At 51.4% G+C, this 26579-nt stretch overlaps 1 protein-coding gene across 1 annotated transcript; it reads right to left on the bottom strand.

Moving 5' to 3' along the window:
• Positions 1 to 1967: 1967 nt before the first annotated feature.
• Positions 1968 to 17259, bottom strand: GALR1 (galanin receptor 1). Its single transcript, XM_047828180.1, has 3 exons — positions 16427 to 17259; positions 11400 to 11465; positions 1968 to 3747 (listed from the first exon to the last, which is right to left on the bottom strand). The coding sequence occupies exons 1-3, from the start codon at positions 17090 to 17092 to the stop codon at positions 3430 to 3432; spliced, it is 1050 nt and encodes a 349-aa protein (XP_047684136.1). The 5' UTR covers positions 17093 to 17259; the 3' UTR covers positions 1968 to 3429.
• Positions 17260 to 26579: the final 9320 nt, after the last annotated feature.

Genomic DNA, 26579 nt, shown 5'->3' with positions numbered 1-26579 from the left:
GGGAGCGCTTTCTAACAGCCAAGAACAGGATTGCCTTAGGAAGAAAGCCGGTTACAAATTTCAAACGTGGGAGATACCTGCAGTCAGTGTTGATCACAATTTACAAATTTCAGAAGAGAAGGGTCAGGTGGAAGCAGCCACGTTGATATATTTACCCCAATTACAGGACTATGTGGTTTACATACACGCATTTAAAATATCCTTTTAGGCAAAGAAGAGGGGGAAGCTGTACATGGTTTTATTTAACGCAATGCTGCTTCAACGCAGGCGTTTGGGGACCCGCAAGCATCTGTGGAGAGGAAATGAATGTCTCGCTAAGTTATTCTCTCCTGCTCAGAAGAAGCCTGGCCCCGGGTTTCCGCTAACACTCGGGGACTACGACTGCACCGTCTCCACGCATCTGAGGCGCTGAGCAAATGCAATCATCCTCGAGGCCGCAAGTTAAAGTTGACTCACGAGTGACTCACGCGGTTCAGCAAGCGCCTTCTCTGTTCACTGTAACTCATCACATCTGAGTGTAAGGCCGGATTTCACCAGGGTAGATACGAGAGTGAGAAACTCGGGATAGAAGCACATTTCGAGAAAAGCACAAGAGGGTGGGGGCGGAGGAAGAGAAGTGACTGTTTTACTCCTAAGGTGTGCATTGAACGATTTCATTAAAGGCGAAAATATTTACCTAAAATATTCAGAAAATGGCCCCTGTCCCCACATTGCTGAGGACACACGTGGTCAGAACGCAGACAGCGTCTACTTAAGGTATCTCCTGGGGTCGCGGGGTGAGAAAGTCGTTCCAACCACGTCACTATATTCATCAGTAGGAGACTGAAACCCTTCCCCATCCGTGTGAAGCAGCCAGCATTTCGGCCATTTAAATATTCCAGAGCTAGTGTCCAAATGTGAAACACTAAAAGCCCAGAAAAAAATCACAACCGCCTTCTGGTACCGAGGCAGCCAAATCTAAGGAGACGACATCAATTCTCTTTGAAGTTCACTGAAAAACATGGTTTGCAAGCCGCCCAACTTCAAAGGCAAATGCAGCATTTGTCCGTTAGTCTGGCTGCTGCAAGAAAAAGCGTGTCCTAGGGAGGCCTTCTTTATTTAAAGGAGGAAGCAAAGGTGCTTCTGACTTGGTTGCATTAATTATATGTTAGAAAAACCGCCACCTAGGAAGCACGCGCTTGGTCAATGCAAGACACTCCGACGCCTCTCCGGGCAACTGAAGTCTGTTCCAGTCCTTCTGGAACTCCTCACGCAGACAGCTTCACAGAGGTTCAGATCTTCGCAGGACCCAAGTCATCATCAGCCTCAAAGTTTCTTATACCAGTGGACCACCTAGGCTCTGAATAAGAGGAATTGACTTAAATGCCGATGGACAGGAAAAATACCCTATCTAACGGGTCCGCATGTACACTCAGCAAATGGGAGGTTTTGCAGGTGCCGGCTACGACTCTGGCGCTATGCTTCTGGCTTCCGTCACGCCAGCCACAAATGGGATGGTCCAAGGGAACACGGGTGGGTACGTAAATACATCTTCCACGTGCTTCTTAGAAAACAGAAACATTAGGTCCCGCATTTCTTCTAATACTTCCGTGTGTGGAGGAATCACAAGAGGAAAACAAAGGAACAGCCAGGGTGCAGGAAGCCTTTGTCGACCATGCAAGTCCAAAGGCAACCAGGAGGCACCTCTTTGTACAGCTGTGGGGGTTCACACACACACACACACACGACCTGTTCTGGCGTCTGCAATGGCGACTTCAAGTTCCACGAAGCACATGAGGTATCACTGTCAGGGTACAATGTTTCTGCGGCTGTATTTGAATAAAGTGCAAAGAATTTTCCATGCAAAGGACTTAGGCTGTCCTCTAAAACACTGGCATCACACATACATGCAACTTCTTTCCCTAGCCACCAAACTTGAGAGCTCATGATTTCCCATCCTTTCGAAGAATTTTCTCCTATTCTGGCTAGAGAATCAGTTCAAGCATTGCAAATGTAAATACCATTTGCTGGAGGAGTGTGATTAGTGACAATGAATTCATCAGCTGGAAAATTTAACATGCAAAGACTTATATCGAGTTTTTTCATCTAAAATTTGATATTTCCTATGGAATCCTGATTTGACACAGGTGTGCATTACACTAAATCCTTTTTCAAAAAGTCTTCCTGATGTTATATTCTCACAAAATATAGCAAAGTCCTGGAGTCTGAAAACTACTGTTCTAAGGTAGAATAATTTAATCTCTTCATCCCGTGTTTTTCATTCCACACGTGAATAAATACGAAATTGTCATGAAAAGTACATTTGAAATTCAGCCTATGATCATTTTCGAGGAAGTAATATTGGGGGTAAATGTGCATTTAACATTACTACGAATTTAATGAAACAAAGCATGTGTTTGTACAACATATATCCCTGGGTATACCTGCTCAGAAGATTCCTTTTCTTCTAATGTTATCTGAATCACGTGTTGCGTATGCTTTCCACATGTGTCTTACTGGATTCTGACTTCTTCCCAGCCCCATAGAAACTATTACCCACATATCATCCTCACTGGCATTTTTTTTTTACTCCCTTTTGGCTCAGTTCCACCCAAGGCACACAAAATACCCTGGGCGATATATTTGTAAAACTTTAATGACCACGTTCCCTCTTGGATCTCACTGGAAGCTTCCACTATTAGAATAGTTGTCCTTGGCATTTTCCCTGATTTTTTTTTTTAGGTAACTCTGCAAAGCCTACATCGCAGAATAGTTTTAAGTGGCCGGGCCAATGTCCGTCACCCTGAGTCACCGCTGTGCTGCTGTGCTGGTCTCCGGAGATGAAGTTAATGGGCCCTCATGACCACAGACAGGTGAAGCTCATCTCCGGAAACCGTGTTCACTATTTACAGTTGGGGGCAAATGAGGCCGGTGCAAATCGACTTGGCAAAGTCTCACCGCCATTTAACAGATGCGCCTCTATATAAATGGCCACAAAAAAAACGAAATCCGGGTCAAACTTTGATCGTGTATCCATGATCATATTTTGAAACACATACCTCGCAATATTACCTCGTTTCTTAAAATTGAAGAATTAACACATACATGTGTTTTTTCCTAAATAAACTGGCTTCAAAATGTAGATCGCCAGTATTCCTGACCATCTTTATAGGCTGTCCTATGAAGAATTGAACATGTCGATGGAATTCTATTAACCTTTCGTTTCTGTAAAGGTATAAAATACTATGTAGCGTTTCCTTTTGTTTTTGAAATAAAATTTAGAAACAATCTTTACTAGCCCTCGAGATTTCCCAAATGGATCAAAGTATTGTTTTCAAAAACAGGTGGAACTAAAATGATGCGACTTGTCATGAGCACAAGAAGTTGCAGGCTTGCTAACTCCTCGTCGTACCGTGCTCTGTCTGAGACTCCACACGAGCTCTAACGCTCTCACACGTGAGTGCAGTTGGTGGACGGCGGGGTATCTATTCGACTTTTATTTTCTTTCGTATCATTAAGAGGTGACTCATTGCGCATGTGGCACTTGAACACTTGCTTATAGGCCTTCCTAAAATTTTCCGAGAGAAAAGCGTATATGATAGGATTCACTGAGGAATTACTGTAGGCCAGGCAGTGAGCGGCGATTCTGAAGAGGAAGGAGACGGGGGTCAGCGGGAAAACCCCAAACTCGGCCCAGAGATTGATGACATGATGTGGCAGCCAGGAGATCCCAAAAACCACAACCACCACCAGAACCGTCTGCGCGGTCTAGAGAAAGAAGAAGAAAATACAGGAAGTGCGTCAATTACAGCAGGCAAAGAATGTTCCAGAGTTTCAAAACATGCTCTAAGAAAATGTTATGTGTATCACCACGCAATCAAACGGATGCTAACTCTGCTGAACTGTCGCTTCATATAACGGTTCTGTTCAAAACTTGTCCAGGACCTGCCATGGGGTAACTTTACCACATACGTGAGATGCGTGTGGATTACGGGCTGTGTCTTTGGACCGTGGAACTATAAATGTGCAGAGATTGAACACTGACACCTTAAAGCCTGCAGAGCTCTGAAGCCAGCAGCACACGCAGAGACAGGTTCACCAGCGGGCAGCTCGGATGGGCGCTCGAACCCTCTCTGAACGGCTGCCTCAACAGACGGTGTATTTCTTTATTTCTCCTCGTTCACCTTTGGCCAGTGAAAGACCCCAACGCACTGATGCATTCCGGAAAGCCATCTCTGTTTCTGTCTGTGGGCTGATGAGCCCCATTTTTAGCTTGCACCTACCGTAACCCTTCCCTTGCTCTCCCTAAATCTGAAAACACCTGGAGGCCGGGGCAGGACACCCACGTGTTTCCTTGGAGATTTGTGCCAAGCAAGTGATGGAAGAAAGCCACACCTGATCGAAGACCTCAGCACAAGAGGAGCCCTCCCTCCTGCTTCCCGTCCACACCCCGCTTCGTGTGGGAGCCCATCACCTTCCCCGTGGGCACACACCTAAAGGGCTGGGGTCGAGCCCGAGAACCACTTCTCCTGCATTTCAGGGCAGCTGGTTTGGTACATGTCGGAAAGGCAACAACTAGATAATTAACCTTGTGATTAGCTGGAAACTCTATGTCTACAGCTCCAAACAGAAGATGCTGGTCTCAACGTTTTGGAAACAAAAACCTGACGCAATCAGCTGGCTCCTTCCTTGAAAGGTCTCCCCTCCTGGGAGACCTCCCCTCTTCCCCCCCAGGAACCGAGCAGGGGCCTGACTGCCAGATGGGCACAGCGGCCCCCGGGCAGTGGAGTGTGGCTGACTGTCACTGCCTGACCGCCGGCGGTGGGCACAAAGCGGGGCCTGCCGGGATCACGGCTCCTAGATGAGGACGCTGAGGTGCAGAACGGTCGAGACAGGTGCCTGGCGTTCCAGAGCTGGAGGCCAAGTCAGAGCCCGAAGCCGGGTCAGGTGACCCCAAGCGCGTGCTCCGAACGCTCAGACATGGGGAAAGAAAAGCTTACGAAGTCTGCCTGGTCACCACCAGCCCCGTCTCCGGGGGCTGCCTGTGCAGCCCTTGGGCGGGCGATCAGGGACCCACAGGACAACGGTCGCTCAGCCCTCCAGACAAACCAGGCGAGGACACGTGCCCAGCCCCCACATGCAGCACTGCCAGCTGCTAGGTCACCTCACCAGTAGGTCCACCCCTCGCAGAGGATGTGAGAGATAGGGACTTGGAGCCCCTTGACTGGGGATTAGGAATCTTCTTCCTCAGACTGTGAGTCCGGGCCGCCTGAATTTGTGGAGGGGACACGTGGACACGTGGAAGTCTGCAGCACCCGCCGCCCCACCCCACCCCACCCCACCCCGACGGGAAAAGGCAATGATGCCCCTTCCCCCACCTCCCTGCCGGGGCACCGAGGTGGAGCCCAAGATTCCCTGACGGCGCCCCTCTGCCTTCCCTTCTGCACAGAACCAGTCCCGACCGAACGGACGGATAAGGGGAAGGAGGGTTGGGAGGACAGAGGCAGAAGGAAGGTGACAGGACCCAGGGGCGCTCATTAGCACGTCCTCGCACAGGACGGGGGCTGGACACGGGGGAGGTGGTTCCGAGACGAGGACATCACTGTCACAGCACAACTGAACCTGCCGCCTCGCGCCCGGTGCCCCCCCCCACCGCCGGCACTGCCCTGAGGGCTGTGTCCCCACCAGGATGTGCCCTCCACCCACGCCGTGAATTAGCGGCCAGACCAGCCAGGACGGCAGCAGGGAGCCGCCCACTCCGAGGGCAGCAAGTGCACACGCAGACACGAGCGTCAGAGACACGGGTCAGAAGCCGGGCGTTCTGCGACCAGGTGGAGGCAGGGATGCGGCAGGAGGGTGGGATTGCAGGGCAAGTCCAGGGCAAACGCAGCGTCAGGAGGGGCAGGAGACGACAGCTAAGCTCACCATCACGGGGCTCCGTGGATTGTACACAGAAGCCCGGGACGGACAGTGGCCACGACCTGGCTGTGCAGCCTCGTGAAAACTGACGTAGCCTCCCGGGGCCTCAACTCCGTGCCCCAGTGACGTGGCTCTGACTGTACCTGGTCCATTGAGACACTTAAAAGAACTCAGGTAAAACCTGACAACAGGTTTTTATAGGGCGGCAGGATTACATATTAAAGCTGCTTCCTGCAGGGCGCACAGAGCAAACAAGAGATTTGCCCACATGTATTAACAGATTGTCTGCCATCGATGCTCTTATCCATTAGCGCATGAGAGGTTCCATCCCCAGATGATTTAATCAAAAACAATCTAGGCGTAATTATACCTACAAATAGAACAGAACACATCGTCTTTTCTTTCTAAGACAATAAGAACATCTCTCTGCTTCCCCAAACAAATACCCTCTGGATATCCCCTTTCGGTGCCTCTTTCAGGAAGTTTCTACTAAGTGCCACCCTTAGGACAGAAATCGACCCGCAGCAGCTTACTGATAGGATCCATAGTGTATCAAAGTCCATAGGGCAAGGGCAATACGAATATGGTATATTTTCTGTTTGCAGTTCATTCAAAATGTACCTTTTTGTTTTGAGTGATTCCACTGGCCTCCTCGGAACCACGGACAAGGCTCTCTGGGAGCTTTGAATACGAGGGGACTGCAATTTAGTAGTTCTTGGGGGAAAAATACTTAGTGGGCACTTACATAAACTCGATCATCCATCTAAGGCTCTTCCCAAAGAACTAAATGGCACGGCCGTCGGCACTGACTGCGGCCAGCTGCACATCCTCGGGCATTTGCTATTTTCTCGCAGCCTCATCAGGCATCTCAGTCCCTCGGACTGATGTTCTCTTAGCTGATGGCGACTCCGCGCCCTGCACGCGGGTTGACTCCAAATCAGCCTCGGCGACGTTTGGGCGAACGCGTCCAGGTTAGTGTAGCTGGGGACAGGAAACGTCCGTCTTCTTCTGTCTCCCTGCGGGTCCCGACCGAGCCGAGGAGACGGCGGCCACAGGACAGGAGTCCACGCGGGCAGAATAGCGACCGACTGCAACCTAAAGAGCTGGTCAGAGTAGCACATGGGACAAGTCCCAAACCTGAGACGGAAGTGCCTCCCTGTGCTGATCACTCCCCAGGACACTGCTTGTTAAAATCCAAACATCGGGGCGCCTGGGTGGCGCAGTCGGTTAAGTGTCCGACTTCAGCCAGGTCACGATCTCGCGGTCCGTGAGTTCGAGCCCCGCGTCAGGCTCTGGGCTGATGGCTCGGAGCCTGGAGCCTGTTTCCGATTCTGTGTCTCCCTCTCTCTCTGCCCCTCCCCCGTTCATGCTCTGTCTCTCTCTGTCCCAAAAATAAATAAACGTTGAAAAAAAAAAAAAAAAATTTAAAAAAAAAAAAAAAAAATCCAAACATCTAGGCCTCGTGCCCCACATCGCAGTGCAGGGGTGGGGGCTGTTGGGGACTTACCAGGAATCTGCCTTTCTTTCTAAAAAGCTCAGTGGCATTTGAAAAACCCCCGGTGAATTCCAGAAAAGCCACAGCAAAAGCAAATTATCGTCCCCGTCTCCAATTAAAGGCAAAGTCGCTTCCTCAACACTGACAGCCGCCGAGGCTGAACCATGACTTTTCTCCAGGAAGCCTGGAAAAGGCTCCTTGCTCTCCTAGGTGAGACGTCAGAATGCGATGAGAATGTTCCCGTCTGTGGAGAATGAGGCTGATTGTTCTTGGTTTCTTACGTGACTTTTTTGCGTTTCTTCTGACACCGCTTGCCTTAGTCCGAGATGGAGTTGAACCCCGTGCCTCTACGGCTTGCCTCATCTGTCCGTGTCGTGCCTAGACTCCCGACACTATCTTCTGACACAGAAAAAGTCCTCCTTTAGAGTTATGTACAAAATCTCCAGATGCTTTACTGTCCTTGAGACTGGGCCCTTGATTAGCGTGTTTTGCTCCTTCTACTGAAAGTATCTGAAAAACCTGAATCTCTCTTCCTCCTGTAAGATGTTCTTTTGCAACGTCTTCTAAGGCATCTGTTCTTTCTTCAAAGGACCGTACTCGCAACATGTCTAATGGAGCTTGGCTGGGAAGAAAAAGGTGACCGAAAGAAGAAAATGATGAAAACTTGCCCTAGATCGTATCAATGGCAGCCAAAGAGCTTGCCGGGTTACTTCAGGTGCCGAGGGAGCCCAGGTTGTCAGTGGTGTCAGCGCAGCCTCTAGTGCAGTGTCCCCTGCGAAGGACCCCCACTACGACGTCTGTCCCATTCTGAAGTCTTCCTGAGATGATCTGGGAGCCTCGTTTCAGTATCCCATCAGCCTTGCACCAGGAAACCCGTCTTCACGTGTGGCGGGGCTCGGGCAGAGCGTGGAACCAACCGCAGGGCTCTCCTATTCTTTCTAGTATTTTCTGCGGTGGAGATGTCGCCCTATGTATGTTCCTCCAAACGTGAAGGGTAAGTGTTGAGCATGTTCATGGAAGGCCTCTCTGCCCCACGCCCCTCATGCACCTGAAGCGGAGCCCCTGTGTGGGTGGACACGGCGTGGAGGAAGGGAGCCTACCACCCATGGGGGGAGGGGCCGCGACACGAGGGACGCTGAGCTGAGCGAACTACGAAAACCAGTACCGAGCGGATCCCTGTCCGCCAGCCACGAGCGTGCACCTGCCCAGCGCCTCCCCGTGCTGAGCCCTGCGGGAGGGAGTGTCCGCCAGGAGTCGACCGTCTCTGCCTCCGGGAAGGAGCGCCCCCCCCCCCCACCGGGCTTCTCTACCAGAACCCTCTCCCCTCGTCCTCCTCCACCTCTCCGCCCTTTGCCCTCTTCTCACCCCGCCCCCAACCCCACCCCGCCTCTTGCTCAGACGCAGGCGTGCGCACCACTCCCAGCACTGCACCTTATTTGTTCTATGCAAACAAGGAGGCGATTAAATGTATCAGAAGAGAACTGACATCTGTTCAGGGCTTGTGAGGGTCAGAGGCTCTGAATACGGAAGAGAAAATCTGCCCACCTCTCAATGCTACACCTTCTCCTATGGTAGGAATTACATTTACACGTGCATATGTGATAGACACGCGTTTAAATATGTACCCAGCGCATATATACACAGATATATTATATGCTGTGCACATATACAAGATATACACGTGTATATGTACCCACTCACATACATATGTACACATTTCTGTTATGTATGCATACATAATATATGCACATACATGCACACACACACATACACACTCACATACATAATCTATAAGACATGTAATATATGCGTGCACATGTAATATATAAATGCATGTAACACGTATATTTTATGCACACACAATACACACATACACACATACATACACATGCACATGTGTAATCTATAACACAGTATATGCATATATGCGTGCCTATACACGTATACATACATGCACACACACACACACACACACATAAAACTAAACACAACTTTTAAACTAATTGCTAATCAGTATTCTTGGCTATAAAGCAGAAAGTTTTCTAGTGACTTCTTACAGGATCTATTTTCATTCTTTCCACTGTGAGACCACAGCGATTTCTCTGCAACACTTTGCAAACACAGACACGGACAGTAGCCAAGCCCGCAAACACGTGCGGCCAATGTTAAGGAAGCGTTTGACTTCCGTCCTTTGCGAAGCGTGAACCTCTTACCCCAGTAAGGAGCGTGCACACGGCCCAGGGGCTTCTCCTCTGTGGAGGTGCCCCAGTCCAGTTCCTCCCAAAGACCCCCCCCCCCCACCGGGCCTCACTCCGCACAGCTAAAAGTATGTCTGTCCCCCTGCAGAGTTGTGACCACAGGCAACCAGGACCCCTTCCAGCCCCAGGGGCTGGCTCTGGCCCTGGAGGGCGAGGACTCCATGAGGAACTTTCCCAGAGGAAATTACAGTCCGTAATTGTTTGCAGTCGATAATCTTCTTGGAGGTGAGTGGCTCAGAGGACAGACTGAGAGGCGGACTCCAAAAATGGAAATAGTCCAGCACAACATCACGGAGAACAGAGAAAGGAAAGACCAGCTTTAGGGTTCACTCCATTCACACAACTGAACGGCGGTGGCCGTTTAAAGGGATCCAGGAGCAAAATAAAGCCTACGGACGCATCAGTGGCCGGAAGAGGCAAGACAGCCTCGTTACATATGCTCCATCGTTTACTCTTAGGGGGATATTCGGAAGGCCACACGATCCAACTTGGAATCCAGGCCGAACTTCATGCTTTCTAAGCAGCTCCTACCCCTTCTCGTCATCGAGTCCGAGAGCAGATGTGTTTTGAGCCATATTATAAACAAGGAAAGTCAAGAAGAGCTGTGCTTTATGTAAGTAGAATTTTTAAAAATAAATATAATTATACTGTAAATCCTGCGAGTTCCGTATTATTGGCCATAAAAAAGTAGTTGTGAGGACAAGCAAGGTGCTTTCAGATGTTATGACTAATATTTGCAGGTAAAAAAAATGCCTGGCTATAATCCCCCCCCTAACATCTTGTCCAATACTCTTATACTGCTTTCTAAAGTCAAAGATGTGTAAGAGTTAGATTAATCCTGACTTGTGACTTAGTTTTTTCTCAAAATGCGAACTGTAACAAATACCAGGATGTTAAATGCTTTAATATTACTCAGGAGAAGCTTATTTAAATCAGGATTCACCGGAGGAGAAAGACAATTAAAAGTGGGAAAGATTCCCCTTGGGGACCCTTTCATATTTAATTCTCCCCCCACCCCTGCCGGGGAACCAGCATCAGTCAGGACAAGCCAGGGAGGAAGAGAGGACAATACATCTGATCTTGGGGCTTAGGGGACATATTACAACAATACTCTCTGTGGGGCGCCTGGGGGGGCTCAGTCGGTTAAGCGTCCAACTTCAGTTCAGGTCATGATCCCACAGTTCATGAGTTCCAGCCCTGCATCGGGCTCTGTGCTGACAGTTCGGAGCCTGGAGCCTGCTTTGGATTCTGTGTCTCCCTCTCTCTCTCTGCCCCTCCCCGGCTTGTGCTGGCTCTCTCTCTCTCAAAAATAAACATTTTTAAAACTTCTTAAATAATAATAATGTTCCCTGCAAAGACAGTTAAGCCAAAGTCTTCTGATATCACATCAGCTATGGTAGATGCACAATAAAATGGCTTTGTGTAAATGAAGGATGTCAGCAACTCTACCTTCTTCTGTCCTAATCAACTTAGAACACGCCTCCTAAAGAGGCTCAGAATCCAAAAAACATATGTTTCCTCATCTCTCCAAACCTCCGTCTAAGTTTTAATGCAGCCTCTGGTCACTGTGACGCGGGGGGGAGCTGACTTCCCATTCCTATCCCCACCTAATGGTAAGAGGTTCATTTCAAGGTCTGCACCAAGGATCCTAAATTTCGTAGGCAATGGGTGGATATTAGGGTAATTAGGAATAAAAATGAACTAGGCTCTAACATGCAACATATGCAATATGTATTTGGGAATATTACCTTTTTCTTCGATGCTTCTGACTTCTTTGACATGTTCTTCAACTTTTTATGCAAATGATTGAGGACCTGGAAAACACAGACTGATTAAACCGATTGCCTCCTGCCCACAATTCACCGTCTGATTGGCACTGATAATTCTCGACCTCCTGGCATGGGAATCACACTGCAAAGTCATTCACGGGGAAATTCCCTCAAGGTGGCAAAGTCTCACCGAACGTGAACCGCCAAACACGTCTGTTCCTCTAACATTCAGGAGCATCCAGGGGAAGTTTGTGCTCCTAGCATCTGTTTGCAGAGAGCCCTGCGTTGTGTGGCTCTGGGGTTTTGTCCAGAAAAACGCAGATATGCATGGATGCATCCTTACTGGTCTGCCTTTCACCTCAGATTTCCCCGAGCTTCCACGTTGTAACAATCGCTAGGCCCCTATTACATGTCAGATGCAATGCTAAATCCTAGATAAGTGGAAACACTAGAAGTCTCCTTCCAGTGAACCGTCCAATGCAGGAAGCCAGCAAGTGAGCAAATCACGATGATATCAGCAGAGAATTCTTCCGTGCAGGCCATGTTTGCCGCAACTTATTCCTTCTGTTTTCCTGTTGTGGGCTCCTTAAAGCAAATTACCACCCATCCAATCTCCTTACGTTCTTTATTCTAATTCTACCCACCTCGCCATGCTTTTAGAAAACTCACATTTGGGGAATTCAGCTTCTCGGGGGATTTATAGACTACTTAGCAAGGTTTTACAATTAACATCCCTGTCAGAGGATCTCCTGACAGACACTGGCTTCGTTCATTAGAGAAACTATTTTTGTCTCCTCGTGTCGACGTAATAGTCGGGAGAAGTGACGCGAAACGTTTGGGTTATGTGTAGGAATTTGCAGTGTAAGCTTGCTCTCACACACCTGAGCCAAGCCTGCAGATTCATACTTGAGTTGAGTTTTATATCCCATCTGAGTGACATCTAAGGAAAATTAGCCTCTGGATGACTCAGGGCTTGGACTTCTCCATCATTTCCCAGATGAGTCTCTGAGAGAACTAGAAACCACATTCCAGACATTTTCTGGCTTCCCTCTGGCACCTCGGCCTGGAAATAATGCAATCCATTTGGAACACTGCACAAGCCTGCAGCACTCAGCTGGATGTGGCACTTCTGGAATGATCAGTTATACCCTAAATTAAGAAACTACAGGATTTCTTTACCAACTCCGTGGGCTCCACGCACGTTAAGCAGACATCTTTGGGGTTTGAACTTCTGACTCCAAATTCGCAGCCCTACTGAGCTACTTCTCTTCCAACAGTGGGGTGTCATCACCTCCAACGTGACAAGTCTTACAGTGACATGCAGGATCGCTTCCGATATGTTGACAGTGGCTGAGTTAACTGTTCTGCCAACAGAACCTGGGGTCCCAGAAACGGAATGTAAGAGAAAAACAGAAGAAGAACTTTTGTGAGATCTTTCCTGGAAAGGACGGGCCTAGTGAGTTTCCTTGCTGGCAGCCTTCCCAGCAAGAGACCACGGGAGGACACTGGTCATGGAGGACGAGGGACAAGAAGAGCGAACAGAGGACAGGTGGCAAAACAAAATCCTCCTGGAGAGGAGGCCGAACAGAAAAGTCAAGGGTTATCTGCTTCCTGATGCTGCCCAAGGGTCTACTGACTCCTTCAGTAAACTCGGTCGGATCACACCTCAGCGACTTCAAGACTCCCGTGGGATGTTGAGTGGTCATGGAGAAAACACTCAAGTATAGTTTTCTTCAGTAGCTGTATTTCCGTCCATGGACCCACACTATGAGCATATATTGGTCTATTATAATGCATATAGTGACATACATTTGATGAGGTCGTCATCAAAGGTATCATGATGGGTCATAATGGCATTTCTTTAAAAGACGATGGCAGCATGGTGGCATCACTCCATTGTTCTATACGCTTAGGAGCGTGTGTAGGAAGGCGCGCGTTCAAACCTGAGCCAAGGTCATCCCGGGCGGCATATGTCTCTGGGGACGTGGCAGAACCCGGCAGGTGGGCATGTGAAGAGTTTGCCCTCGTGTCAGATGGTGGAGGGCCCCAGACAAGAACTCCCTCTAAGGCAAGACGGGGAGGGCCACCCCTGTGCAAGAGGGAGGACGGCAGGCACAGTCCAGCCCGGGCCTTCTATGTGTTTCTCGGGGACTGTCCGACACAAACTGTTCTACCAAAGCCATAAGGTTTGGGGAGTAGAAGGCAACACTGGAATGCAACTCCCTTGTTGAGTTGAAAGAAGAAGAAGAAGAAGAAGAAGAAGAAGAAGAAGAAGGAGAAGAAGAAGAAGAAGAAGGGAAAAAAATGTCATTCTTGGCCACTTGTGATTTTTCATGGTGGCCATTGGTCCAGGGCCTTAGAGAAACAGCCAGTCCCGATCCTAACATTCAAGAAGAAGAACCATTAGCTGGACAGTGTTCTCTAACAACGGGGCCAAAGAAAATCAGCTAGAAAGAAACAACCAAGGTCTTGTTTAAACCCTGGAGTGAATCTGCAAATATCAGCTTGAATTTGAGAGAAATTCCCAGTTACGCTTCAAAGCAAATGATTTCCCTATAAAAAAAAAAAAAAAGTATCCCAGTGATTACATATTTGTTGAATTGTTTTAAAGCTCTTTTGAAACTTTGCCCTTTTTTGAACTTTGCTCTTCTTTTTTTTTTTTTTTTTTTTTTAAATTTTTTTTTCAACGTTTATTTATTTTTGGGACAGAGAGAGACAGAGCATGAATGGGGGAGGGGCAGAGAGAGAGGGAGACACAGAATCGGAAACAGGCTCCAGGCTCTGAGCCATCAGCCCAGAGCCCGACGCGGGGCTCGAACTCACGGGCCGCGAGATCGTGACCTGGCTGAAGTCGGACGCTTAACCGACTGCGCCACCCAGGCGCCCCTTGAACTTTGCTCTTCTTGAAACTTTCCTTTCATAAATAAATAAACTTTCATAAATAAATAAACTTTGCTTTCATAAACTCTCAAACGACCGAAATGTAGCCTAATTTTTCCTAAAAATCTGCCTTGTCATTTCCATCGAGAAGACCTGTGGACTTTGGAGAAATGAAGGAAAAGTCTGCTTCAGCCTACTTTAGGTGATTATGAGCCTATCACTGAATATTCTAAGGACACTTCTAGCCCCGAGCTTCCTCCTGCCAAGGCCCTCCCTCAGGGACCGGTGGCTCTGCATTAAAACCCTTCCTGAACCGTTCACCGGCTTCACAATCTGGGTCAGTTGCCTTCCTCCCCCAAAACCCTTTTCTCAGATAGCTCCCACCCCCACGGTTGTGCAGACTGAGTGAGACAGTGCACACAGTGGATCGCTGTGCTGGTACAACCACCTGCTTTTTTGTTTTGTTTTGGTTTTGTTTGGTTTTGTTTTGTTTGTTTTGTTTTTGTTTTGTTTTGTTTTGGTTGTTTGTTGGGTTTGGGGTTTTTGTGTATTTTTTATGAGGTTTTTTTGTTTGTCTGTTGTTGTGGTTGTTGTTGTTTTTGCATTTACAAAAGAGCTAAGCTACAGCTAGCTTCCAAAAGTTCTATCCTGTCCTATCTCTTCGGTATATCTTTATATGTAACCCTTTGAGGCAGGCCATTCTTCCAGACAATATCCCAGACTATGACCATTCAAGTAGACATGACTCTACCTACAGAATATGGGACAGGAGAAAACAAAGACCAGGGGGCTGTAGTAAACATTTTTGCTGGAATAAAAGAAATTATTGCTCTCTGTCATCTGGTTACTCCTGGCCCTACAGTCACAGCCTTATCAGAAACCGAATCAGAGACACAAGATGAAATAAATCAGACACAAGATGAAAATAAAATGGTAGGAATTTCAAATTTTGGCTACAAAGCTGTTTTCCTAGTGGTAATAATACTCCCACAGTACATCAGAGACCTGGATTTTACCCCCACGAATGACTGTCATGTGATTAAGCAGATACTCTTACTCAAACACAAACGAGTTTATCAAAAAAGCTGAAGACTTTTGGTAGGTAAGACCTCTTCAAGTCCCGGTGTGGGTTTGCTGAGCTCCAAGGAGCAGAGGACAGAGGGAGGGGGGAACTGGGCCACAGAGGGAGGGGGGCGCTGGGCCACAGAGGGAGGGGGGCGCTGGGCCACAGAGGGAGGGGGGCGCTGGGCCACAGAGGGAGGGGGGAGCTGGGCCACAGAGGGAGGGGGGAGCTGGGCCACAGAGGGAGGGGGGAGCTGGGCCACAGAGGGAGGGGGGCGCTGGGCCACAGAGGGAGGGGGGAGCTGGGCCACAGAGGGAGGAAGAGCTGGGCCACCTGCGTAGTAATGCATCTCTTGAGGACAGTTAGGGATTCAGGCCTGAATCACCTAATATTGTCTACACAACCCTTCTAATTGGAAACCCACCCAGTCCTGACTAGGGTCAAGATTCTGTGAAGAAATATTCTCTTAGCACCTGGCTTATAAAGCTTAAACTTGGGGTAAAATAAAATCCGAAACACCGTCTCCAGGAGCAAGGCTTCACAGAGTGGGAAGGGGACCAGGGCCACCACGCAGGGCGTCCCAGCAGAGCGCTGGGGAGGGAACATGGGGCCGCGCTCCTGCCGGGGGCGCTCAGAACCGATCCGCACTCCGGCCGCGGAGATTTCATCCTGGAGACTGGGTCTGAGTGCCTAAAACTGAGCCCGATTCCTCTTCTGAGAGGTGGGCGTTGACCGCTCGGCTGCCCGCTGCAGCAAAGACAAATTCGGGGTCAAGGGCTGCGGTGGCAGCAGGCCGAGGGGAGGCGGGACCTCTGGAAGTCTCACACTTTGTTCTGCGTCTCCCGGACTCCAAGTAACTTTCTCGCGCACCACCAGACCGGCGAGGGCAAAGTGCATTGGGGACCGTTCTCAACCCGAACCGCCCAAGACAGCGAGGTCCAAGGGGCTCCCAGAGGGGCACGGGGACCCAGAAGCTACTCCCAGGCCAGGGTAGCTGGCCGCCCGCGCCCCGCGCCCCGCGCCCCGCGCCCCGCGCCCCGCGCCCCGCGCCCCGCGCGCGCACCTTGGCGTAGCAGAAGCAAATGAGCAGAAGCGGCAGCAGGTAGCCGAAGACGAAGGTGCACACCACGTAGGCCTTCTTGTGGCGCTGGTTGGGCCACTGCTCCCAGCAGAAGGTCTGGTTGCTGACTTCCCAGTGGAAGAGGCGCTGGTGGTAGGCCACGGGCGAGGCCATGGCGATGGACAGCGCCCAGATGAAGCCCACGCCCAGCAGCGCGTTGCGGGACACCCGCAGGGAGGAGGAGCGCCGGGAGTGCACGATGGCCACGTAGCGGTCCACGGACATCGCGGCCAGCGTGAAGATGCTGACTAGCATGGAGACGGTGAAGAAGTAGTGGATGAACTTGCAGACGAAGGCGCCCAGCACCCAGGAGGGCAGCGCGTAGACCGTGGCCTGGAAGGGGACGCAGAAGAGCAGGTAGGCTAGGTCGGCGATGCTCAGGTTGAGGATGAACAGGTTGGTGGTGCTGCGCGGCCGGCCAGGCTTGCTGCGCGCCAGCACGGTGATCACCAGGCTGTTGCCCAGCACGCCGAGCGCGAAGATCAGGCCGAACAGCACCAGGGTGACGACGTTCTCGACGCCGATGCCGAAGAGCGGCCTGGGCTCCGGGGCTGGGGGCTCGGGGCCGCTCGCGTTCCCGTCGCTGAGGTTCCCGGCTGCCGGCTCCATGGCCCGCGCGGGGCGCCCGGGCGCGCTGGCGACGGCGCCTGCTGGGGAAGAAGGCTCCGAGGACGGCCGGGGGTCCCGGCCCCGAGCACGCAGGGCGCGCGGGTTCCCGAGCCCGAGGCCCCGGCGGCTGCGCCTACTGGGACCGTCTCTGTGCCGGGAGCCCCGCTCTGGACCCTCCCGGGCGGGGGTCCCTCTACGCGGCACCCGCCCCCCCCCCCTCCCCGCCCCGAGCCGGGGAGGAGGGACGCGCCAGGGCAGCCGCACCGAGAGACCCCTCCGGCGCCTTACCGGGTCCTGGTTCCTGGCCGGCTGCCTCGTTCCGGGAGCGGCTTCGGGCTGCACCTGTTGCTACGAGCCGCTCCCTTCCCGCGTCGCTCCGAGCACGGCCGGCGCACCGCGCTGTCGGTGGAGACGGCTGCCCGCGCCCCCACGCCGGCGGCGCCGCGTCTCCCCTCCCAGCTTTTGCAGGGATTCCAGGCGATCGACAGGGCGAGCGCTTTCCCGAGGGTTCGCAGGGGAAGACGGGGGGGCGGGGGGTGCTCCGGGGCCTCCGTTGTGCACCCGAGACGTAGGAAACACAGCGCCCTGAGACCGCGCCCCTGGGGGCCTCTCCGCTCCCCCCGGAGGTCACAGCGCGCGCAGAGACGGGACGGGTCCTACCGGATGGGTCGCCGCCCACCTCGTCGCCCGGACTGGGGCGCGCGCGCTCGCCTGTGCGAGGTGCGGACCTGCGTGCGGCCCGGGAGGGCGGCAGCTGCGGGGAGCCGCACCCCCGCGGCCCAGGGGAGCCGAGCGGGCTGCCGCGGGGCGGGGAGGCGGCCGGGGCGCAGCCCGCTCCTCTCTCCCCCTCCCGGGGTGGCTGTCAGCGGGAGCGCTCCCGCCCCGGGAATGGGCGCTGCAACCCGAGTTTTGTCACATCCCTACTCCCGCCCCCACCCTTCCCACCGCTAGGGAGGAAACAAGCAGGGGAAAAAGGAAACGCCTCTGAGTTTTCTTTACAAACGTGCCCGGAATTCACGGTGTCGTGTTCCCACCATCCACCTTTAGGTCAGTTTTGCCCTACGTTTCTCATGGGAGTGGCACAAACACAGGCAGCGACGAGACGTGTTTAGGAGGTGGAAAGCGCGCGCCTGGTGTTGCATCCCTCTTGTGAACCGTGGCTACACCAGAAGCTGAGCGAGCTAGTGGTGAGTAAGCATTATCCTTGTGTGTAATCTTGCGGGTTCCCAACTGGAGAGCTGAGCCGAACCCATGTGTTTGCAGCCTTGACAGGATGCGTCTGTATTCACCTCCAAGATGACCCCATGTTTGCAGCGCTCCCCAAATAATGACTGAGTGTCCCTTATGTGCCAGACGCAGCCAGGTCACACAAAGCTGAGCGGGGTGCACCGTATCCTGAGGATGTGAGACAAAGAATCCACAGGGGCCCCGGCAAGGGCCCACGGGTGGGGGAGGCAGGGGAGGGGGTTGGGGGCTCGCCCCATGGCATTTGCCTTTCTGCCTCCCCTGTTCCCTTCTGCCTCATTTCCAGGAAGATTTTGATGCAGTTCATTGACTGACCGTGTGCGGAGTACTTCACCTATTTCTCTTAATGTCCACACACATCTCCCTGAGGCCGAAATTGAGTTTAAGGAACTTGTTTCGCAGAGTATCTTCCTAAATCAAGAAGGGCCTCACCTTCCCTAGAAGGTGCCTCCAAGCCTTGTCGGTCAGTATTGCTTTTCTTCCCAAAGGGCTCTCTGACCTCCACGTTCATGGATCTTGTGCTGGAAGTCATTTATCATCAGATATGGGAAACAGGGGTTTTTAATTATTATTGTGAACCATTTTCAACATGGAACAGATGTGATGAAATTATGTTAACTACCCGCGTGTCCATCATCCGGCTTAGAATAAAAAAAAATTATCAATAGAGTTGGAGGCACTTTTGTGTACTTTGCAAATCACAACCTCCATCACTGCCCTCCCACCTCCAGGTAACCTAATGCCTTGTCTTTTCATCATTTACTGACGTATTTATGGCATCTGCATATGTTCTTATATAATATGCTGTGAGTTTCTACTTTATTTTAATGTTATATGGTCGGTATGGTAATACTTGTCCCTTAAAGTGTAAATTGTCCTGTATTGTGGTAGGTACACCAACAGGCTTTGCTATTTATTGGTCTTCTGTATTTTTTGCAATCTTCCTATGTCCTGTGATTTAGGGGGTATCTCTTAGAAGGAGCACATCACTAGATTATTTTAAAATACAATTTGACAATCTCTATTTTTTTAACTGGTGAGTTTAGTCTGTTTACATTTATTGTTATTACTCATCTGTGTGAACTTACTTTTATTTATTTTTATTTTTTAATGTTTATTTATTTATTTTGAGAAAGACAGAGATAGAGACAGAGCAAGCAGGGTAGGGGCAGAGAGAGAGAGGGAGACAGAGAATCCCAAGCAGGCTCTACACCGACAGCTCAGAGCCCGATGCGGGGCTCGAACTCACAAACTGTGAGATCATGACTTGAGTCGAAACCAAGAGTCAGACACTTAACCGACTGAGCTGCCTGGGCGCCTGGACGTGGACTTATTTTAACATTTTATTTTATACTTTCTTCTGTTTTCTGTTTCCATGCTGCTGCTACTCTCCCTCGTTTTGACATTGTTTGGATTTTGCATTTTCACCCGGTTTTTCCCCACCTCAAAATGGGAAAAGGGAAGGAATATGATCCATTCTTACTCTTTTACTGGTTACCCTTGAGTACCTGCTACATGCTAGGAACTATTTTAGGTCCTGGAGATCTAGCAGTGAACAAAGCTGAGCCCCTTCCTCCATGGATTTTGTGTCTTATTTTGGAGACAAGACACTTAAACAGAAACAAAACCATAATATGCCGTATGGTAAATACTATGAAGGAGAAGAAAACGGGATGAAGGAAAGAGAGTGGTTGGAGGGTCGCGTCATAGAGAGTAATCAGGAGGTAGGTCTGGGAGAAGCTGACTTGTGAGCGGGAACCAGGAGACAGGGAAGCAGAAAGCCTTTGTCTCAGCCAGCGCAGGATGCTGTAAGGAAATGCTGTAGACCAGGTAACCCATAAACAACGGACATTTATTTCCGAGCTGTGAGGGCCGCGGTCCATGAGCAAGGCCAGACTTGGAGGGCCTGCGTTTTGTTTCACAGCTAGGACCTTCTCGCTGTGTCCTCGGGGCAGAATGGGATCAGTTACAAGGGCACCGATCCCATCCGTGGGGCTCCCCCTCGTGACCTGATCGTCCCCCAAAGGCCCACCTCCTAATGCCATGACGTTGGGGCTAGCTTTCAATATGGGACTTTGGGGGGGACACCAGCAGCTTGTGAATACCAAGCATAGAACATTCTAGCGAGAAAGACCGGCCTTCGGGCAATAAGACGCTCGTCCTGTTTGAGGACCGAGGAGGCCTGCGTTGCTAGGGTGTCGCTCTCTGGGGAGATTTGTGGGCTGTGAGGTCAGAAGAGATTGGGTGGGGCAAGTGGGGTTGGTGCTCCTGGTGCTGGGAGAGCGAGGACAGAAGGTTGGTTTTATTCAGAGCCAGATGGAAACCACCGGGGCGTGTCAACCTGTAGAAGGCTTCCAATGCCCTCCGGAACAGGCGGTAAGAACAATAAAGGAAGGAGAAGGAAGACCAGGAAGAAGGCTTCCAGGGATCTAGACAGCAGAGAATACCGGGATGGCATGAGGACAGGAGAGAGGCCGAGAAGGATGATGCCCCCAGGTTTTAAAAAAAATTTTTTTTTACATTTCTTTATTGTTGAGAAACAGAGTGAGACAAAGCGTGAGCGGGGGAGGGGCAGAGAGAGAAGGAGACACAGAATCCGAAGCAGGCTCCAGGCTCCGAGCCGTCAGCCCAGAGCCCGACACGGGGCTCGAACCCGCGAACCGCGAGATCGTGACCCGAGCCGAAGTCGGACGCTCAACCGACTGAGCCGCCCAGGCGCCCTGTTCAAATATTCTAAGCCCGCTGAGGTTATCTTCTGCACATCCTAACATCGGAGCTCCTGTTCACGATGTTCACGGAGCCCTTTTCTGGTGGCTTGTGGCCCGCGGTGGTTGCTGTCCTCTGGTCTTGTCCTTTAGATTTCCATGCGGCCGGGACATGCCTATGGGAATCTCCTGACCCCTGTGTTAAGAGTACATTCTTACCGAAGGATTTTCTTTTGCTTCTGCCACTCGCCCCCGTGGCTCCGTCAGCTCAGAGCTCTTCAGGTGAATTTCCCAGCTCGATGCATCTCAGGACACGCGAATGCGAATTCAGACCGCAAAGTTTATTTGAGGCAGGCGAGGTGGCATAAATTCTCCGAGGGGCCTTTTTCTCCGCCCAGTTCTGGAGCAGGCACGGCGGTTCCTAGACGCTCACCCCCAGCCCCCTGCTGCCCTCTCTGCTGGACGATGACCCTACCCTGCCGTGACTACGTGGCCGTCTGTGCTCACTCCCGCCGCCGAGACGAGTGCACCCGGGGACGCCGTGGCGTTGCACGGCGTTAGCACAGGCGGCCCACCGGGGACAGGGTCTCCTTCTTGAGGCTGTCTCCTGGGCAGGAGGGTTCGACGGCTGCCTCTCTGGCTGCAGGGCTCCTGGTGGTGTGTTGCAAGGGTTCCGGTGTCCGTTCCTCGTCTTGTGTGGCTCCGAGACCCCGGCTAACCTAATGGAAATTAAATGCTAACCGCGCACACATGCAGGTTTTCGGCAAAGGCTCAGCTCCCGTGTCCAGGCTCACGTAAGACAGCACTCCTCAGCCCCACAGGGCACAGCCACATGCTGTGTTAATTCCAGTTACATATGAGAGGAGGAGACGTCTGAGTTGCCGGGCCGCACAGGGGGACGCCTGTACGTGGCGAGGGGGTCCTCTCCCCCGCTGGGGTGACGGTGGCGGGCAGCTGCTGCGGGGCCGGCCACAGACGGGAGCCGGCCAGATGCTGAGTCACAGATGGGGACAGCCCCCGGGTGCGGCAACACCGTTCGTAGAGCTGAGGTACCTCCCTTTCATGGGCCAAATCCCCGTGGGGTTAGGGACCGGTTTCTTTCATTACTGGGATCCCACTGACATGTGACATGATCTTAGTTGCAGGTGTACAACGTGACGACTGGACACGTGTGACGGGATCGCTTGTCGGCCGCAGCAAAGCACAGCCTGTCCCTAGCGGTTGCCCAAAATCCTGGTTACTGAATTGGGCCGCGTCCTCCTGGCTGTCCATCCACCACTGCGATATTCTCCTGCTTTATTTTTGGACCCTAGGCATTTCCCTGTTTCTTGAAAGCTTCTTTATGGGCTCAAGTTGCTTAAAAAAAAAAAAAACAAAACCCGGTAAGGCTTTTCAGTATGGAGTCCATAATAGCGATGGAAAATTATCTCCAAAATGAGATTTTAAAAAGCAGACTTTAATGCCATAGGTGTAATAAATATATCGGCAGAGAGAAAATTATAAAAATGTCCCTGAAGAAAGAACGTGAAAAGTTCCATGGGAACACGAAGAAACAAAGTTCCCATATCCAGGTACCTACTCTTATATCTTCCTCTATTTGGGGGCAGGCGGTGAGGTCTAGAAATCAAGGTGAGGGGCACCCAGGGGGCTCGGTTGGTTAAGCATCTGACTCTTGATTTCGGCTCGGGTCATGATCTCATGGTTCATGAGTTCAAGCCCTGAGTCAGGCTCTGTGCTGACAGTGCGGAGCCTGCTTGGGATTCTCTCTCTCTCTCTCTCTCTGTCTCTCACTCTCTCCCTCCCTGCTCGTGCTTTCTCTCTCTCAAAATAAATAAACATCTTTTCAAAAGATGCGTTTTCACAGGTTTTTCACTGTTTTGTCCTGTGTCATCGAAGGCCAATCTGAAAATACATGGGGTTTGGATTTAGGAGCAGTAGACAGAATTATCGCCAGGGTCTGTGAAGCAGGACGTGAGGGCAGGTATGTGAAGGTGGCTCTCGGCTCTGCAGAGGCTGTGGGACCACCGTCCTGCACCCCCGCTGGTTTCCCGCTGGTTTCCCACCAGCCGGCCGCCCGGCCCCACACAGGCAGTCAATCCACCGCTCGGCCCGTGCGCCCAGCATCCCGGCCTTCCCGCGACACACGGTGTTTCTTCGTCACTGTGTGCCTTCGTCCATCTCTCTGAACATCGTTCCCCTTCTGTCACACTGGGGAAATTCTCGCTTGTTGTTCACGCCCTGGGGACCACGCTCCTCCTCTCTGGGCCCTTGTTGGCCTTCCCTGTTCGGGCGGGTCGCCCCTCCTGCCAGAATCACAGAAACCCTGCCTGGTGGCTCTCTCCAGTCACTCAACACGATGCGTGGTAATTTTGTGAGTCGAAGGCAAGCATTTCCTGGGCTAAAAACCCCCGAGTCTCCTCTGGGTAAATATTCAGGTCAGTTCCGGACTATTCCCTCTCTCCTCCCGGCGTTACTCTCAGCTTCTGGAAGGTTCCACACCCTGCATGCTGAGCGGCAGCTGCTGTCCCCCTCTGGCCACTGCGGAAGGCTGTCACTGCCCTCCTGTGCCCTGGGCACCGTTTCTGCTCACCCCGTGGGCCTCCCCAGGATGGCTTCCGTCTGTTCACGTCAGCATCCCCGTGCAGAGGCTGCGAGCCGCCCTGGGAAACCTTCCCTGTCCTCCCTCCCCAGACCCAGGAGGGCGTGCCTTGCTCTCCTTGATCTCCCCCTGCAAGAGCCAGAAAGACTTTCCTCTGGGGTTCTGAGAGAACAGAGGCTGGTCCCAGGCCTATCTGCTCCTGAGCCCCAGCCCAGCCCCTTGCGGGCTCTCAGCGGGACCAGTTCCCACAGTGGTTTCCTTAATCTTTGTACTGCTGGCCATATTTGGGATCTGCCTGGGCCAGTGTGGGCGTATGGGGGTAACATTCCCTAGTGTGAATATACTGGGACCCCATCACGTAGGGCCTTCCTGACATGAGTACATGTTTGTCTGCCCAGCATCCCTGGCACCTGCTGGAGACACTGTCTTCACCGTTCTGCAGTAATCTTCATTGACCCCCCAATGTCCTCACCCTGCTCGAGAATGAGCATCTGTCCATGGACCTATATAAGGTGACAACTGCCTTTCTTGCCATGTGAAGTGAACCCCTCGAGACCACAGGTAATGTGGAGGAACACCAAGCCCAGGGATGGAGAGGAGCTCGGACCACATCTCTACAGCTGCTGGATCCAGCCATGCCTGAAGACTTATCAGTCGTATGAGATAACACACTCCTTTTTTTAAAGTAAATGAGTTCAGTTTCTGCAACTGGAAAAGGCTGAATATAGTGCTGCTTCGAAAGATGTATATAATACCCCTTAGCTGTTTAGATATTTAGGCTCCATTTGAAAACTGAGATATATACAGACGTGAAGAAAATATGAAAGATGGTGTAAATTTAGTGGATAGATACTTGAAACTAGTTATTTTGGTCTGTTCTCCAGATTAAAGTTTTCCATTACTTAACTTTTTTATCTCCTTATTTCTCTTTACTCACTTTTAAAGGAATCATTATATTTACGCTCAACATCTCTAAGAAAATACGGTTCAAAGACTAGTGAGGGCCACATCACGTTTCGTTTAAGAAATCAACTACTTGCAAAGAATTTTTCTGCCCGTAATACACTTGTTCGTCCCCTCCATTCATTCCTTCGCTGCAGGAAATCAGGTAGACCATCACAGTCCTGCACAGGATTTCTGTCTGTGCAGTATTTTCCTAAAGAAACATTCCTCGCTGAATTGGAATAAATATACAAAACCCTGTGCCGGTCATTCGTTTACAGGCTGACGAAGTTGCAAAGGTTGCTTCGCGCTCAGTAGAAGCTGCACCTGTCTGCCTCCCGTGAAATGCGAGCCAGAGAGCTGGACGCGGCATGGACATCACGGATGAGAGGGGCCTGGGCCCTGGGCCGGCTGCACATGTGTGTCCCCTGACGCAGAGAATACGTCACTCAGGAATCAGGACATCCTCCGACTCCCCCTCAAAACCGAGCAAGACGGCGTCACCATGATTGACCCCCTGGGAGCACGTGCGCAGCCGGCTCCCAACTTGCGAGTGCATCCGGGTCACTGCGGCCACACCCCTGGTCACCCGCTATGACGCCCGTTCTCTGGCCAGTCACGCTGAGCGAATGGCCTGTCTTCCTACTTGTGTGACTCTGTAGGTATCTTTGTGACACTTGCCCGTGTTCTGTCTGCACAACACGTTTGCCTTCTTTATTTTCCTCTGAGTTCCGGCACCTAAGGGGTGTCAGTCATGTCGTCTGTGTGATTTCATTCACAATTTCCTCCCTTACTCCCTCAATTCCATCCTAAGCTTTGCATTAAAACAACTGAGGAAATGCCGTCCTTCACGTCGGGAAACGCAGGCCAGTCAAGCACGAGCAGAAGCCTCCCTCTCCCACCTGGATTCCCCCACATTTCTCAGCTGGAGAGCTGAACTCCTAACCCTTCCAGGGTCCGGGCTGCGGGTGGCTCCTGTCTGCCCACCACTGCTGACTGGCCCACCGAGGCCCGTATTGGGGGTCCTGTGCGGCCACAGTGTCCGAGGAGACCCGAGACAGGGAGTAGACGGGGCAGGACGTGAGGACACCTCTGAACCCGGCCCGGGCACACCCACACCAGCAGGTGCACAAGCCTGGAGAGATCACGTCGCCGTGAGCCTTGACCTCCTCACCCAAGGAGGAAACCACCCCTTCAGGGTTGAGTTTCCTTGAAATCATCTGTCTGTCGCTATGTCACCCAGCCCACCTGAATGTTTAATGCGTGTATAAAACTATGTAAATAGTGAAATGTACGAACTACATACAGAGTTCCCTATCTTCCCATTTGTTTTCCGTGAGGAGAGAACAAATGCTACTTACGGAAAGTGATGTGCAATGTAGGATTTAGCACAATGACATAAGTAGCAAAACTCTTTCTATATTTTTAGAAACTTACAGAATGACAGAGCTGGGGAAACTTAATAAGCTCCCCCTTCCGTTCTCCCTGTCCTGCTTTAGTCTCTCTAACACGCGCATCCACACATGCACACTCACGGGCAGGGGAGGGACCAGCCAGAAAGGTGTGATCTCCACGTGTCTACGCATACAAGCTTATCATAGAATATCAGCCTCAGAGTACAGACACTCTCTTGTATCCCTATTCTCTTATTTTCATCTGCAACTTGACGAAAGAACCACTGTCCAAGTGATCGAGCTTGCTCTGAGCGATGGCAGAGAGCCAGGACGCCTTTCTGTCTCACAGTCAGCACGTGGGGAGTCACCTCCAGACTGAAGTTCTCAAAAACCCTTTCAGGAAAGTCTAAGCCCTAAAGAAAATCAGCCCAGCTCCGTAACAACAGCAAAATCACTGAGAAGTGTGTGTAATGACATAAAGGTTAAGTTGTCCTCAGTGTAAAGTCGTAGACGTTGGGGCTTTTCCCTCTTTGGTGACTAATCGAATGAGGCAACAGGGCAGCTCTGAGCGGAAAGGGGCCGGGGTCAGGGACCATCCACGT

The sequence above is a fragment of the Prionailurus viverrinus genome, chromosome D3 (assembly GCF_022837055.1).
Source record: "Prionailurus viverrinus isolate Anna chromosome D3, UM_Priviv_1.0, whole genome shotgun sequence".
NCBI lineage: Eukaryota > Metazoa > Chordata > Mammalia > Carnivora > Felidae > Prionailurus > Prionailurus viverrinus.
This window is presented reverse-complemented; position numbering and strand designations above follow the sequence as displayed.

Bases quoted from the DNA above. Each gene is read 5' to 3' on its own strand.
- GALR1 (XM_047828180.1), bottom strand. From the start codon at position 17,092: ATGGAGCCGGCAGCCGGGAACCTCAGCGACGGGAACGCGAGCGGCCCC. The intron at 11,466-16,426 runs GTGCGCGCGCGG...TGTGTTTTCCAG, and splicing joins TTTGCTTCTGCTACGCCAAG to GTCCTCAATCATTTGCATAA. The intron at 3,748-11,399 runs GTAATATTCCCA...TTCTTTCTCTAG, and splicing joins CAGAAGCATCGAAGAAAAAG to ACCGCGCAGACGGTTCTGGT.